Source organism: Anneissia japonica, unplaced genomic scaffold (assembly GCF_011630105.1).
Source record: "Anneissia japonica isolate Jap-2015-1 unplaced genomic scaffold, ASM1163010v1 scaffold199_len4679917_cov187, whole genome shotgun sequence".
NCBI lineage: Eukaryota > Metazoa > Echinodermata > Crinoidea > Comatulida > Comatulidae > Anneissia > Anneissia japonica.
The window spans coordinates 2,179,271-2,196,278 of record NW_022686322.1 but is presented as its reverse complement, the minus strand read 5'-3'; the positions used below and the strand labels follow the sequence as shown (position 1 = coordinate 2,196,278).

General features: G+C 34.7%; 1 protein-coding gene across 3 annotated transcripts; it reads left to right on the top strand.

The window, feature by feature from the left end:
- The first annotated feature begins 4,324 nt into the window (after positions 1-4,324).
- On the top strand, positions 4,325-14,519 carry LOC117115565 (keratin-associated protein 5-5-like). 3 transcript variants are annotated; one of them, XM_033259436.1, is made up of 6 exons: positions 4,325-4,628; positions 5,136-5,252; positions 5,810-5,965; positions 6,867-6,944; positions 8,268-8,297; positions 10,924-14,519. In XM_033259436.1, exons 1-5 carry the CDS (start codon positions 4,614-4,616, stop codon positions 8,277-8,279), a joined length of 378 nt encoding a protein of 125 aa, XP_033115327.1. In that variant the 5' UTR covers positions 4,325-4,613; the 3' UTR covers positions 8,280-8,297; positions 10,924-14,519. The 3 variants fall into 3 exon arrangements, with proteins under 3 accessions (XP_033115327.1, XP_033115312.1, XP_033115321.1); XM_033259421.1 differs by lacking the exon at positions 8,268-8,297; XM_033259430.1 differs by lacking the exons at positions 6,867-6,944; positions 8,268-8,297.
- Positions 14,520-17,008: the final 2,489 nt, after the last annotated feature.

Sequence of the window (17,008 nt, the reverse complement as noted above, 5' to 3'; positions counted from 1 at the left end):
TTAGTTAGAGCAACTTCAATGTTTGTTTAGTCAGTATAATTGCTTATTTCTCTCTCGTCTCTAATCACCCGAATGATAATCTCAATGTTTTCCCATAATTCTGCAATTAATTCCAACTGGGATACCATAAGTGCTTTTACCAGTCTTGCATTTAATCACAGGTCTGTGATTTAATGATCATCGTGTTAGTACCATTAGTCCTCTGTGCAAATTGCGCCCTCTCCCGATTATATTTAAAAACTTAATAATAAGTATAGGCCTATATAACAATAAATATTCTTTCAGTCAGTTTAAATGCCCGTCGTTGAAGGCGATAGTTTCACAGCTTTTATATTTTATATTAGAGGTAATAATGGTAAAAGGAATATATTAATTAAGTATTTACTTTTACAACAACCACTATTATAAGTATTAGATTACTAATGAACAATTAACATTTCATTACATATGATTTCATTACTTTTATTACTGAGGAATTACTTTCATTACTTTCATTACTGAGGATGTATTAGGAAGTATACGGTAAGTCTTCATGTCCTGTTTAATGTTTAAGCAAATACATATTAGTACTGCTTTTCCGGTACCCATTTATATTGCTGAATGGAGAGAGACAAACGTAAATACAGACGTGTTGGACCAAGAATCGGACACAAGCGATTTGGACAGCGAGGCATCTTACCCCTTCTCTCAAGATTGGTAGCCGAATCACATCGCTGCGCACGAAACTCCCCTACTTGCCCAAGTAATAAAATGGACACTGTAAAAAAGCCTTGGCAAAGAACGAGTAGGCCTATGCAGCTTATTTAGTCTCTAGTATACGATGTTGACTCAAGGCTTGTTAGTTGTCACTGAAAATATAGCTAAGTAAACAATGGAACCCTTAAAGTGCAAAGTGGCCATTTCAAAAGGCCTTTAGTAGTGCTGTTTTTGCAAATGTAGATGGTTTACTATTTGCAGAGGACACTCTTTACTGTGGAAAGCATTTCAATGCTTTTATAAAGATTGGCACGTGCGTGCCAACCCCATAAACCAACCCCGACCCCATAAAACCTTTTTTTTCATTAGCATTTATTTACAGAGAGTATAATGCAGTACAATGCAAACCCAACACGCAAAATAATTAAACCAAACAAAAGCAGTATCAATGACTACTGCGATAAAAAATCAAAGATAAGCCTTTGAAAATTAAATAAACTGAATTTCTCAAAATATATCTCCACATAAGTAATTAAGTTTCCAATAATAACAGAAAGTAAATCAGGTTCCATAAATTTGCTACTTCTCTCAGTTATCATGGTGCCGCGCTGAAAAGGGCGCCGTTTCGTGCATGTGCAAGAGAGTGTTAAATCAGTTGCTTCCAATCGAACAACGAAGCCCCAGCGACACTGTTAAGGGAAGGCGTCAACATAGACAGTAGAAAACCGAAAGGTCCACTGATTAATCTCAGATTGGATAGAATAATACATACTCCAAGTATCGAAATGCACGCCATCGTATTTCGACATTAATTATGTCAACATCAAGCTTATATGCACAAGTACCACAAGTGTTTGACTAATCAAAACATTACCCCTAGTAGGTGACATAGTTATGAATAAACTAAAGATCCAAATATCCTACCATATACTGATTAAAGTTACCTATAAAAACAAAGAAAGCTCCTTTGAAGCTTTCAGCCCATTGTTAAGCAATGGGTGTAGCCTCGTCGTATAGCAAACGCTTCTTTAAACAATAGGCCTAGTATAGACCAATTTTGCGAACTGTCAATAAAGTTAGTATTAGAAAATATTAAACCGAATTTATTGAATGTAGGAATAAAGCCACCCCTGTCCAAAGCCACCCCTGTCCGAAGCCGCCCAACAATGGATTATACCATTGTAAAGTAGGGGTGGACAATGGGGTGTTTTTTTATGCTGGTCTACAATAGGTTTCTGCTGCAGTGCTAGGAGTGTCTTTGTATTAGCTTTTGTGTATTATGAATTAGAAACTGGGTGAAGTCTACATAGGCATAAACATCATCAGCTTCTCCTAATGAAGCAATTGAGTGGTTTCTAGAAGGAAATGTATTTTCTTTTTTTTTTTACAGTCAACATTTTATTCTTTTTACAGTGTACCATAATATTAATTTCCCTTACAGGCATAAACATCATAGCTTCTCTTAATTTTGCAATTAAGTGGAAATCCATTTTTTGTTTAACTTTTCTTTTTTTTCTTTTTTCAGTAGTATTAATATTATTTTCCTTTCTTCTTCATTACCAATTACAAGTATCTATTTACTTATTATTTACTTATTTACTAAGTAGTTATATTATTTAACATGAAATATAATATGTTCACTTCCAGTCTATTGATATTACAATTATTCACAAATAAAAATATAAAATAAATAAAAAAACAGTAACAAATTATTATTTATCCAGTATCATATGTGGTTCATGTGTTACCATATTATCATTATTTTTCCTTTATTCATATTACTAAATAATACTACAATAATCATTATTTATTATTATTGAAAGTATTATGTGTGTATTATGCGAATTTGTATTGGAAATTCATAACCTTCATAGTATTTTTTCCAGTCAATTAAATTAAAAGTGAAGTAATATGTATAAAAACAATGTGTGGGCTCTTGAAACTAAACTACGAAATCCAAGAAATCTTATGGTTCCATAGTGTAATCATAATAGATATATTGACCAGTATGTGTATTTTTACGATATATACTCATGCTTCCTACGCTGTTGTCAAATTGTAAATCCAGAAAGTGTACTAAATCACTGTTTTCAAATGATTCAAAGGTAAAATTAATCTGTTTATGAAAAGCGTTCAAGTGACGTAGGATGTGATGAAAATCATTAGGTTTAGCTAGCTAGTGTGTCGTCAATAAAACGAGTATAAAACTTATTAATACCTGATTCTATAAAATTTAGGAACAATAGACTCTTCTAGTTCAGTCATTAAAATATTGGCTAAAAAATGGTCCAAGGGGTGGATAGACAGTAGAAGAGCTCGAGTTCAAGTACCGGTTTTGGGGGGGGGGGGGAACTCTTTAACACAATTATCCTACGACTATTCCCACCTTCAACGTTCAATCTATCCAGTTGGCCTACTTGACCTGAATATGGCGTGATATATCACAGAGCCTCTCTGTATTTATTTAAGAACAACGTTGTACCAGTCAGAGTAGAAGAAATAAGTTTCTCATATATAAATCATTTTGTTGTAGAGTCAGATGTTTTGCTTTTCTCTAAAAAAAACTTTAAGATTTACTAAGGCTGAGTAGTTTATCTGAAGAATCATTTGCAATGGTCAGTTAGCAAAGTCAGTAAAAGATAAGATTAAGAGCTAGGCCTAGTAGAGATATACCTATATACATTTGGAATTTAACACGTTGCGTGTGATTTTCGATAAATTATTGAACAACCGATTTCTTAGATAGGCCTAGGTAGGCTACACAAAAGAAACACAGTAACTGTACCGGTATTGTACCGCCGCATATTTAATTCGGGAACCAGACCTCAACTAATTTTTGCTGTTACCAAAGAGTATAAATAGAACAAGAGAGCAAAGTCCCGTTCGTAAAAACGTCATGCCTGTGTAGGACGCCAACTAACGGTTGTATATTCTTTTTATTACCCAGTGCAGCGCTGCGCAGCGCCTGCGCAATAATAATTTTAAAATTATCAAGCTCAATCTGAGAGTATAAAAATCTAGAGTGCGACTGAGTATTTGAGATGGAAATGTCCATTTGTTTCTGTGCAAAACGTAGGATCATCTGATAAGTAATGATGATAAAATAATAATGAAATAAAAAGTATAAAAATATCGAGCCGAATCTCAGAATTATAAGAATCTAGATTGCTACTGAGTGTGTGAGATGGAAATGTCCATTTGTCGATAAGCAAAACTTAAGATCATCACTAACTTGCCATGATTTGCTGTTATCGGTATCAAGCCACACCTGTATTTTTTGCATCCATATCATCCATTACACATCTGTTTCAATCGAAAAAATTATTTCCATTTCAGTTCCGTAGAATTAAGTGTGTAAGTGTAGGATTCTTATAATATCATTGTGTCATTCACATGAATGTGGCACAGATGTGTATAAGAGACAGGCCTAGTAGAGATATACCTATATACATTTGGAATTTAACACGTTGCGTGTGATTTTCGATAAATTATTGAACAACCGATTTCTTAGATAGGCCTAGGTAGGCTACACAAAAGAAACACAGTAACTGTACCGGTATTGTACCGCCGCATATTTAATTCGGGAACCAGACCTCAACTAATTTTTGCTGTTACCAAGTGCCGAATGGGGGCGTTGTTATAAACAAATGAAAAGGATTTTTTAGTCTCTCCATTCTAATTCGAAATCCACCGAATAAATTATTTTATTTTGCAATGAATTACAATTCTGGATTCTGAAATTGTAAATTATTATATTTTTAATTATTTACTGAAATTTCCGTAAAATAGTTTGAAATAAGGCGATGGTAGTAGCTTCAGTTAACTAGCCCTGGCTAGGCCGACCTGCAAGCCATCAACTGAATTGAAAGATAGAAGCAGGATCGGGGGAGAAACTTGACTGACGCGAGGAGATCAACATGGCTGACTCATCGGTGAGTAAGCCTAGGCTAGGCGGCCCTAGGCTTGGTTTCTAGGTTTTGCGATAGTACACTAATATAAGGTATTTAAGATCCATATTCGAAGAGTTGGGTGATATTAGCCTAAATTGCATCAACAAGTAATTGAGAAACAACCGAGTCCCTCCCTGGACCCTGCCTTCCACCCCCTCTAACCTAGCCTAGGCTAGCTAGCTAGGCCCCCTAGCGCCAGCTAGGGAAAATGGGGAAAAAATATGAAAAAGGATATTGTTCCGACATTCTGTAGTGCATTAAGGTAGCAAGACTGAAATTCAAGCTTAGAATCAAGCCAGATAGGCTAAGCCCTAATTTTGTACAAAATCTGCATGGAAATCATCCCTTATTTTCTGAAATACAAGGGCAGATTTCTCAGCCTAACCTAATTTGCACAGTTAGTTGGTTCAACATTTGAGAACCAACAGTGTACAGTATATTTGCTCACAGTTTTTAAGATTGTTTTAATAAACTCAATATCTTTTGTAGAACCCTACATCCAGTCCAACCAGTACGCAGCTTCCGGTGTCCATCATTCTTGTGATAGCCATCGGTGCTTACATGTTAGTCATTGTTGCCTTGTTATTACTTAGGCAATTTCTTGTGGTAAGTTACTCTGTGTTGAAAAATGATATCAGATATCATATTTACTAATAAAGTGAGACATTTTTATACTTTGTTTAGCGAACCCGCCGACTGCAAATATTGATGATTTCGAATAAAAATAAAATTTTATTTCTGGCACCCGCCGCCACGAAAAAGTGGAAATTTCAGAAAAAAAAAGTTTTTCTTTGATTTATTACACCTTCTGCTGCCTTGAAATCTCCAAAGGTAAGATATGTATATTTCTTCCTAATTATATAAATTTGAAGCACTTAACCATCTTATTTTACATTCACCAATAAAATTTAATTTTTATTTTCTCCTCTGTCTGGATGTTTTGGCAAAACTATTTGCTAAATAAGAAAACAAAATTTTGTTGTTTTTTTTATTCCGCCCTCCTCCTATGATCTTTAAAAAAAATAAGTACGCGAAACAAGGAATAAAAAAGGTCTCGCTTAATAGGTGATTATTTTCACTACATATTTCTTGCTTAATATCTTTTAGAAATGATAATATTTAAATTTATTAAGAAAATGTAACTAATATGTTTATTTGCACAGGCTAGAGGAAGTTGTGGAGAGTGTGCCCCTTGTGGTAAGGAGGATGGTTCATTCCAGTGCTGTGATTGTTGGGTAAGCCTTGCTGAAGCATGTAACTGCTGTGCTTATCCAAATAGAAGGAGCTGTTTAGATTCTCTGTGTGGACCGCCTTCAAATGTAAGATGATTCCAGAATTTAGATGAAGTAATATTGTTTTCACCACCTTTGAAATTGGAATATAAATCCAGAGATTAATTGAGTAGTGATAATTATATGATACTGAATTATATCCTTTTTTTGTGAACACATGACTTTCTTGACTCATTCCCTTCATCTCCTTGTGGAGCATAGGTCTTTGGAAATAGCATGCCATCGCACTCTGTTTTGGGCTATCCTTTCTAGCTGGTCCAGAGAGTATCCAGCTGTTTCTTGGGCGACCTTTTTTTCTTTTTCCTAGTACTTCCGTCTTAAGATTCGTCTCCAGGTGATATTATCGGGTGGTTTTCTGAGTGTATGGCCAATCCAGCCACACATTTGCACCTGCAAAATCTGTTCAACTACCCTTTCCTGTTGTTTCAAAGCTCGACATTGACAATATATTAGTAAGAGGGCTAACAATTTGCTAGGAAGGTCATTGGCCAAAACTACCTTTTTTGAGCTAACCCCCTCTGATAAGTCAAATCTATTTACATGCAGGAGTGATTCAGGTTGAGGGGGCTTCATTCCTGACCCTCAAAAAATATTTTCTTCTGGACTTCACTGGGGTGCCTAGCATCCCCTGGTCCTCTGGCACTAGTAGGGAACCCCTCTTCCCCTTAAGGTATCCTGTTTTAATAGGTAGTGTGCTTTAAACCAGCTTCCTAATATTTTTTTTTAATTATATAACCAATTGTGTTTTGTTGATCTCTCCTCACATATTTATTAATGATGTGACATTTCATTGGCCGAAGTTGTTAAACGTTTTGTATCATCATTTTAACACATAATATTAACCTCATTTTGCAGTTTTGTAATGACCTTTTTCATTCTCTTGTTTGATGTGTGCCCTTTTTTTCTCTCTTTCCACTCAAATTTTCAGCGCTGCACATTAACAAGATGTTTTTCTTGTGCTGCTTGCGAAAGTGACGAATGTTGTGGTCCGGATTCTGGCTGCAATGTAAGTAAAATGAGAATAGCTAATATTAGAAAATTTATTTTTTATCATAAATCATATATAGATCAGTAAATAAGCAAAAAATAAACAATCAAGTATCTAAGGTGATCATGTATTTAGGCATTTTGATTTGGTTAAACTTCTTCATTTGAATGTGTTGTTAGAGAGTGGAGCTGTGGTTTGGTAGTTAGAGTACTTGCCTTCCAATTCCAAGTCTGGGGTTCGAATCCTGCAAACATCACAATTTTTTTCTCACAGAATCTCTGAAAACAGCTCCACTTTCTAGCCTCTTAACCTCATAATTAGACTTAATTTATATGAACTTCCATCCTGTAAGTGAAGAGCCGCTAGCTGATAAAAAATAATTTAATAATAATTTTAAAATTATCAAGCTCAATCTGAGAGTATAAAAATCTAGAGTGCGACTGAGTATTTGAGATGGAAATGTCCATTTGTTTCTGTGCAAAACGTAGGATCATCTGATAAGTAATGATGATAAAATAATAATGAAATAAAAAGTATAAAAATATCGAGCCGAATCTCAGAATTATAAGAATCTAGATTGCTACTGAGTGTGTGAGATGGAAATGTCCATTTGTCGATAAGCAAAACTTAAGATCATCACTAACTTGCCATGATTTGCTGTTATCGGTATCAAGCCACACCTGTATTTTTTGCATCCATATCATCCATTACACATCTGTTTCAATCGAAAAAATTATTTCCATTTCAGTTCCGTAGAATTAAGTGTGTAAGTGTAGGATTCTTATAATATCATTGTGTCATTCACATGAATGTGGCACTGTTTGCATGGAATGGCTTTAAGCAAGATGCTCTAGTCATTGATAGAATTAAGCCTGAAATTATAACATGCTTAAAATTTTAGTTGATCGAGTGTTATGATGATGATGACGATGGCAGCAGCGGAAGCAGAGATGACGGTGATAACAATGATATTAATAATATTTAAAATAATTTAATAATAATAATAATAATAATTTATTATTAGTAATAACAACAAACATAATTTAATATATAGTGATATATTTATTTAATAATGTTTCATAATTATAACTATATTTTTATATAATAGTTTATAATAATGATAATCATAATATCATGCATCTATGAATTAACCATTTATTATTAGTTGACTGCTTAATTTCAAGCTCATATTATTTTTTTACTGGAGGTGAGCCGTAAGTATCAGTAGGAAGAAAAAAGACATTAAGTTGAATTCTCTCCATTTTAAAAGAAGAAAACACTGAATCTATTTGTTTTGAATGGCTTTATTATCATTGTGCATTATCATGCCCATTTTCACAGATCAATTTTTAGCATGAAGAGCCAACTCAGGTATGATTCAGGTTATATGTGATGCAAATATTTCTCCTTCTAAAATCAATTCCGGAATTTTAGTTTTTTAACTCTTTCTTTTTTTTTTTTGCTTACTAATACATAGCACGGGTGGTCTTTATACCAAGTTGTTTTGATTTGTTCACATTAAAGTCAGGCTCTGGAAGAAAAATTGTTTTTGATATGTTCTACAACTGATTTTTCTAAGACAGAAAAAGAATATTTGACAAAAAAAATACAGATTTTTGAATATTTAAACACTGAGGGAAAAGGTGCTTAACCACCCTTTTTTCCACCTTTTTTTTTCCTCTCGAGCCTGGCTTGAAGTTCTTGCTACTACTCCTGTTATCTTGAATACTGTGTTGTATTTTTTTAAATTGAATATTTAACTAATTTAATTTAATTGTTTTACAATCTGTTGTATGTGTGCATTTGCATGGGATAAAACATTTTAAGACAATATTATTGTACCTTTTCTTGTCAAATGTTTAAATAATAATAGCCCACAGTGAAATTGCATAATTAACTTTGTTTTCAAATATGAATTATCCAGCAAAAGAAAACAAATTCTACCAGAAATGGACAACCTTGAAAGTAATGACATTATTAATTGGCTTAAAATTTATCTATCAGTAACTAAATCTTGAGGAAAACATATTTTTGTTAAAACATGTGTTTATGCTTTAAACAACTTTTTTTTAAATTAATTTTATGTTAATAATTTTACAATGTGCCCTTTGACATGAGCTGAAAATAAAACATTCAATTCCATTTTTAATTGCTTAATTTGTTTAAACTATTAACTTACAATTTAAATTTTTAATGAGAAAAAACAGACAGTTAAATAATACCTTTTACTGTATTATTTTCCTTAGACCCTTAAATGTAAACAATTTAAATATTTTTGTAGTCAAATGTCTGTTAATGGCTTTTTTTGCACCAGCAGAAAATCCATTGGTTCAATTTGTTTCTGGTTGGAAGTTAATTTAAATAAATAAATTTAGCTAATTCATGGTTTTGATTGAATATTTTAGGTTTTTCCTGATTTTATTTTAAAAAAAAAACTTTTGGTAGTGTAGGCCCTATCTATAATTTGATAACTTTTAAAGGTTTGTTAAGTTAATGAATAAAAAAATAAATGGGAATTCTAAATCTTTTATTTTTGTATAAGCCAAACTTGCTCATATCAAAGTGAATCGATATAAACACTGTACACACAACATAGGTTTATGTTGATTGACCTCAGTTGACCTTGGATACGAGCATGTGCGGTTTTAACTATAAATTGGCTTCTTGATGTTAATTTGTCATGTCTCCATCAATATGGCAGCTCATAATGGGGACTATGAGTTCTTTCTCCCTGGCATGATAACCTTCTTCCCAGCATTGTAGTGGTTCTTTGAAGAGTTTTTGTTGTTTCAAATGTAAATAAAACGATTGATGGAACTTCAAAGATCAGGCTTCAACCAATATCAAATACCAAAAGATATCAAATGAATGATGATGCACAATTTGTCGATTTTTGTGTGAAAACAAAAAACACGTTATATTTTCATTGCGGATTTTTTGGGCTCAGTACAGACTCTAAACGCTGTCTCTTATACACATCTAGATGTGTATAAGAGACAGATATGGAGCTTTAATTGTAAATTTATGTTTTGATTTATTTATGTATATTGAGGGGTCAGTTGAGTATTTGATCTTGGACTCGCAAGTCTGTAGCATACAATGATCAAACTGCTTTTGTTAAGCTTTAACTCTTTGATTTAGATTTATCTGTAATTTCTTGTGTATGGTGGTATGGTATGTTGTCTATTGTGATGTTATGTTTCTATAACAAATAAATGATTGCTAATGCCTCACAGATGTCAGTGGAATTACTGAGTTTAACGGTTGCTAGAGTGTCAATTCTAGCATGGTGGCACTTTTGCGCGAGTATGTTGCCATTTTGGCGGTGAAAAGACATGTTTTCTTCTTGGTGTCTCATCTAGAATAACGCTCTAGCATTCTTGTTACAACTCTATGGTGTCCATAGATTTTGTAAAAATTATCTGATGCCTAATCACAGTGACATTTTGATATCATGGTTGGTTGCAGGGGCGGATCCAGAGATGTCCAAATCGAGGGACAACACAATTTTTGTTTTCTACTGTAGACACGCCCGGAAATGATCAATATTTTTTTTTCATTTTTTTCTTCCTTTTTTTTTAACTTTCCAAAGGTGGGGGTGGGTAGGGCTGGTCCTCCTCTTTCCCCAAATCCATCATAAGGTCAGCCAGTAATGTTTTAGTATATTTTATTTTCATTAATTTTTTTACTATGGGCCTAGGCCTAATTTCAGCATTCATTGCTAACCATTCAATCCCATGCACTTTGGCTGGTAAAAAGGTAAAGCACAAATCTAATATTCATAGATAAGGGTGTCCGATTTATTGAAGCTAGAAAACAGTATTTTAAAACAAAAAAAAAAAGCTTTTTGGGCTAAATGAAATTACCAACCCTATATTTTTGAGAATTTGGTTTGGTTGGTTGGGCTTGGGTAACATTGTTTGTGATTTGTGCTTTTTCAGGAATATCAGTTGTTTGTATTAATTGGCTTCATCTCTCAAATCTTCATTTCATATAGTGTGGTGGATGCGACTTCGCCTGCAAGGCTCCGGAGTGCGAGTGCGCTGAGATTGATTGCTGTTGCTTTAAAATGCAGTTCAGCACTTCTTGACGAATCGGATTCAAAGAATTCATTTCGCTACAGCTTTGATAGTCAGATCAGCTATACTGCACGGTGCTATTATACGGTATATTTCATTAACAAATAATGGACTTGGAGATAAAATACCAAATATTATGTTATTTTTGAGATGATGTTTTTGATATTGTATTTAAAATATAATTGCTTCTGCTAGACTTTTTGTAATTAATTTTAAATTTAATTTTAAATACAATAATTAACTTTAACTGGATGGCTAAGCATATTTGTAAACAGTGCCTTTGATAGATATATCAGCTACAAATTGCACTGATACAAAAAGAGAGGCGACTTCTATATTCTTCTTAATAATTTGACCAAACAATTTGTATTTTTTATTTATCCCAACTGAGGATATGTTTTGGTCAGTGGTGTAACGTCTGTGAGCTCTCGGAGGCAAAGTGAAAGGGCTCCGAATCCTAGTTTGAACAGAGTTGTGGTATAATTTTTTACTCTTTGAATGGTGCCTTTTAAATAAATGTAAATAAAACGATTGATGGAACTTCAAAGATCAGGCTTCAACCAATATCAAATACCAAAAGATATCAAATGAATGATGATGCACAATTTGTCGATTTTTGTGTGAAAACAAAAAACACGTTATATTTTCATTGCGGATTTTTTGGGCTCAGTACAGACTCTAAACGTACGCATTTTCTTTTAGTTTTAAGGCGTATGCGGATTTTATAAGTCCGCAATGACGTTATAACGTGATAAAAGTTGATTTATGGTTAAATACTCAATAGTTGATTACTTTAAATGACATCTTTTCAGTGATTTGTTTTAGTTAGAACACTATCCACACCTCGGACACTTTGTGAGTGAAAATATCTTACTGACACAGAGTCCGCAACATTTCTCGCCCTGGGCCCCATTTAACATTTTTCTCCAACTTAATGCTTAAGCCTCATGGACATCAGTTAACATTTCATTAGAGTAATTTAGCTTTCTGGTCAAAATGGCAATAAGTCAAAACGGCAATGACCAAAACGGTAAAAAATCACAACGTCAACACTTTTTGACTGGAATAGCAATGGAACGGCAATAGGCCTAGTCAAAACGGCAATAAACCAAAATAGTCTATGAAAGTTTTCTTTAAGAATTAAAACATATTTTCAATGTGGCCCTACATAAAACCAATTATAAACAAAGTGTACACGCTTAATACGGTAAACCATGAGGCTAAATTGTCATAGGATTAAAACTTTAAAATACAGACAAAATGAGGCTAAACAATTTATGTCATAAAAGTTACAAACGCGAAATTATAAACCATGTTAAATAGGGTAAAAAATGAGGCTACATTGTCATAGAAGTAAAAAACGCGAAAGAACGACAATCAAACAATAATAATAACAATAATTAAATTGAATAATAATATAAAATTCAATAATAGAAAGATTGCATGAACCATCTAAATAATTCGTCATAGATGTGTAAAAAAAAAAAAAAAACCTGATTAAACATAAAGCGGCAAAAAGAGCCCATGGCAATGTTCGATTTCCCTATCGGGACAATTTCAAAATGATTCATAAAATTATAAACTGCAGTGCACCCTCGGTAGCGCTAGTTTTGGTATTCATTTCGCTCCTTTGCCGTTTAGGTCTATGCCCCTATTGCTGTTTTGGTTCATTGCCGTTTTGGTTATTACCGTTTTGGTTTATTGCCGTTTTGACCTGCTACCGTAATTTAGACACCGTAAAATTTCATACACCATAACTTTGAGTCGCTTGAAATTATATACCGGTACTGTACATAAAAATAACAAACGCAAACATTAATTTGCAACGGTTTGGTGATGTCACTTAGCGTATTAAAGCCTAGACACTGTCCTAAACTTCTTTGATTAGAGTAATTGAACAGCCACATGTGTCCCCAGACCGTGTCCCCAGACATTACTCGTGTAAAACAAATGACAGTGAGGCAGTAGACACTTTGTTATCGTCTGGCAGTTGACCTTGTAAGAGTAAATCCGGTGGAGGAATGATGGGATAGGTCATGAGGTAAAGATAAAGACTGAATTCATGAAATGTAATTAATGCTGGTCATGTAGTTGTGCATAAGGTTTTTGAATTTTTTTGGGGGGGTGGGGCGGCAGGGTTTGTGAATATTGAGCTCGTACGAGATACACAATGTTGTATGATATGGTGCATATATGATCTAATCAAAATTTTGTAGAATTTCATGCTAGAGACGATTTCCTTAATGGGAAGGCCGATTTCCCCAACGATAGCATAAATGGACAAACTTGCATAGTAATCACAGCCCTGGTTTTTAATATTAAAATAATGGACTGTGACATCACTGTAATATTATGTAGAGTATTATTATTTAGTTTTGTTCGGAATTAATTTATGTATATAAAAAAATAATTATTTATATGTTTGAAGTGAATGGTGTGGTACCTGTACTGTATTATGTGTCTGAATTAGAGTTAATTTATAAAAACATTTGGCTACATAATAGCTTTGAAGAATCTTTGAATGTGTACATTATCAGTTATCGGCAAATTCCTGCTGCTCCAAACAAACTTGAAATACCATTTGAACTATCAGTATAGGCCTATTCTTAGTATCAAACGTAGGTCAAGTTCGTATGTGAGGCCTAATTGATAACCTATTTTTTATTTTGGTTGTTAATTTACTTAGGGGTAAGTATTTTATTTTTATTGTAAAGCGCTATGGTATTGAAATACCTTGTCACGATTTTATCGGATACATCTAAAATAAGTTCATGCTTCTTAGTACCAAAGTGGTAATTGATGCTTACTAATTATTACATTTTGGTTACTTATAATTACTGTACTTAAAATATGTTTGTTCATTTTTATGTTAAAGTGCTACGATTCCGACGTATAGCAACGCTTTATAAGATGAATGCGTACCATCTGTTAAGAGGACGTATTCCGGTTTAAGGGATAGATAGTGTTCTGTGTTATTTACTGAATTACAATACTGAATTTTAATCCCACTGTCATAGTTTTACGGAGTATTCTTCACTACCACCGTAATGATGGTCGAGCTGTAAATTCGAATAAACTCTCCGGGGCGTTATTGATGAGAAGAGTTTTGAGGGGGAGTGTACGGTATTCGAGGGAGACGTTTTAGGGGGTTATTGTGGGTTTTTTTTTGTTTTTTTTGGTGTAAGGTGACGTATATACTCAAATAAACGCCCTTAATTTCACTGTAAATGTGGTGAGGATTATGTTGGTTCCATTAGTTTGGTTTACAGTCAATTAGGCGTTTATTGGAGGAAAAATTAGGCGTTTATTCCAAATGAGCCTCTGAATAGTGTGTTTATTCGAGGGGTGCGATTATTCAAAGCTGGGAGTTTATTCGAATAAATACTGTACTGTGATTTTTTTGGTGTAAAATATTCACCTTGATTCAGACGATGAGATGGGTACAGTGCAATAAACATAGCAACCACCTGTATGTGTATTCAGCTCTAATAATAAAAGATTCGTACTTCGTAAACCATTGTATTAATTTGTCTTAATTTGAATTCAATCAACATTTCAGTGAAGAATATTCCATCATTTGAGCTAACCCAGTGGTCCCGCCTTTCAGGTCTCCCACACTCCGCGGATCCTCTGGGATCGGGGTGGCCGCAAGCAAGCATCACAGAAACTAACCCATGTCCCGCAAATCTGCATGTTTTTAATACTGTTCTTTATTACCCCTTTCTTATCAATTGTCTCACTGAAGTCTCACTAAATAACAATGATAATTATATCTTTACATTGTACAAGAAAATCACCGACAAAAAGTATTAACTTTTTCTGCTCATTTCACATGAACGTTATATCCCTGACGCCGATTTGTCTTTTAGAATGTTTTTCATTTTATCGTGTAGGCTTATCGTTTATATTAATAGAAAAGTTTTTTTATCATTTTAATATACTAGTGATCAAACACTCAAAAAAAGAGTATAAAAGTTCCTTTATTTATCATTTTAAATGCCCATGTTGCATAGTTTATTTTGATATAAGACAGATGCTTGATAACCAGACTTTAAGGACCATCCATTTTTTTAAATGTTTTTTTTTATGTTTTGTTTGATTACCGGTGGTATGTAGATACAGTACTCGAAAAATATCAGTGCATCATATTACTGTGTCTATGCAAGTACTGTAAATACAAACGCTGTATAGGGAAATGCTGACATTACAAAATGTATTTGCTTCCTTTTATTATACCATCTAAAATCGTTTTATAAGTGGTAGGTCTACAGTATGCAAAGCTTCCATGGGGCCCTTGGCAGCCCCAGTGAATCGGGGTAAGGATAACCATCCTTCCTCTGAGGAAAGGTCCTCGAAGGTGTGCTTCGCGCCACCTCGGCAGATCCATCCTGGATCCGCCCCTGCAAATGCAGCAAAATAAAATTGTTTGTGTTCAAAAACCTCATTTAACCAGATCTTTCGGAAGTGACTTCTTCAAATTTGGGACCCCTGCAGTGGCGGATTCAAGGGAACCATTTTTTCTCTCTCCCTCTCCCCTCCCCTCCCCCCCCCCATTATTTTTCAAAATAAAAAAAAATTGTGAAAAAAAAGAAAAGAAAATTGAGTCCTAGAGTGCCATTTCCGGCTATCTAGTGGTGCCATAATCATAAATTTTTATGATTTTGTCATTATTATTTAATTGTTATTATTATTATCAACATCATCATTGGCATCATCACCAATGACGGTAAGCCAGGATTTTCAAACAGTGTGGGACAATAATTTTAGGGTGGACCCACTTGCGCATAACTTCAAATAATGTGGACTCATTTTACGCAAAAATATGAAAAATCTGGACCCATTTTTCTAAAAATTTTACCCATTTTAGGTTAAATATGAGAAATCTGGACCCATTTTTCTAAAAGTGGACCCATTTTCAAATGTGGACCCATCATTAGAAAAACATAGTTACCAACCTGAGAGATTTTAAATGCGTGACTACACCAGTTAAGTGTGGGGTCGTCAGGCCCCGGGTTTCCAGGGGCGGAACCGCGGTGTGGGCCGGCGACAGGCACATCAACGGCTGGTTGTGACAATGAACGCGCAAGACCGCACGAAACTGATTCTACTAAATGCGGGCAAAGATATAGAAACACAAGATAGAGCACTCGCTAGTGGCGTATCCAAGGGGCCCCCTCATATTTTGGTCGCGCCTCCTCCCCCATTTTAATACTGCTAGATACGCCACTGGCACTCGCATGGTATAAAAATGAGGCGGAAATCGTGCCCGACGTAGGCGGCGCCCTTCTTTTTAACCATGCAAGTTTTATATACTTCGTGCCCGACGTACAGGGTGCCCTTCTGTTGCTAAGTATATCCAGACGCACACGGTGCCCTTCTTTTTCCACTAAGGAAAACTTCATCACTAGTGCGTCCGTCTGGCCATACGATTTTACCCTATATTATTGTTGTTTTCTATACTGATCCATAGGCTTAATTGTGTGTTTTATTTAGATAATAGCAATGATTTCTACCTCCGCCAAGGAATTATGTATTCACCGTTGTCACTGTCTGGGTACAATTGTACTAATTGTACAATTGAATACAATTTTTTAATTGAGAATTGACAATAAAATACGCGACGACTTGGTAACGAAAGTTTGGTTGAAGTTTTTTTTAGATCCAGCCGTAAGGGGCGTCCCATTGTTTGTATTCCCACCATGCATTTCGGTGGAACACTTTTTTTGTGTGGAGAACTCTATCTTGTGTTTCTTGTATCTTTGATGCGGGTTGGCTGGGTTCAGTGGCGTAGAAAAATATTTTTCATTGGGGGGGGGGGGATGATTGGTTACCGTACCCTCTTTAAAGATGGTTAAAATAAAGAATTAAAAAAAAATATACCAACTCTGACCCAGGACCCCTGTTACGCGCCTCATGGTGTTAGCGCCAATGTGTGCACTTGTGCAGACAGAAGATGCGCCCCCCCCCCCCCCCCCCCCCCCCCCCCCCCCCGGCCCCCTCCCC

What these genes read in the sequence shown, in the direction of transcription:
- LOC117115565 (XM_033259421.1), top strand. An exon ending in TACTTAGGCAATTTCTTGTG is followed by an intron (nt 5,253 to 5,809) that starts GTAAGTTACTCT and finishes TTATTTGCACAG; the next exon opens with GCTAGAGGAAGTTGTGGAGA. An exon ending in TGTGTGGACCGCCTTCAAAT is followed by an intron (nt 5,966 to 6,866) that starts GTAAGATGATTC and finishes TCAAATTTTCAG; the next exon opens with CGCTGCACATTAACAAGATG.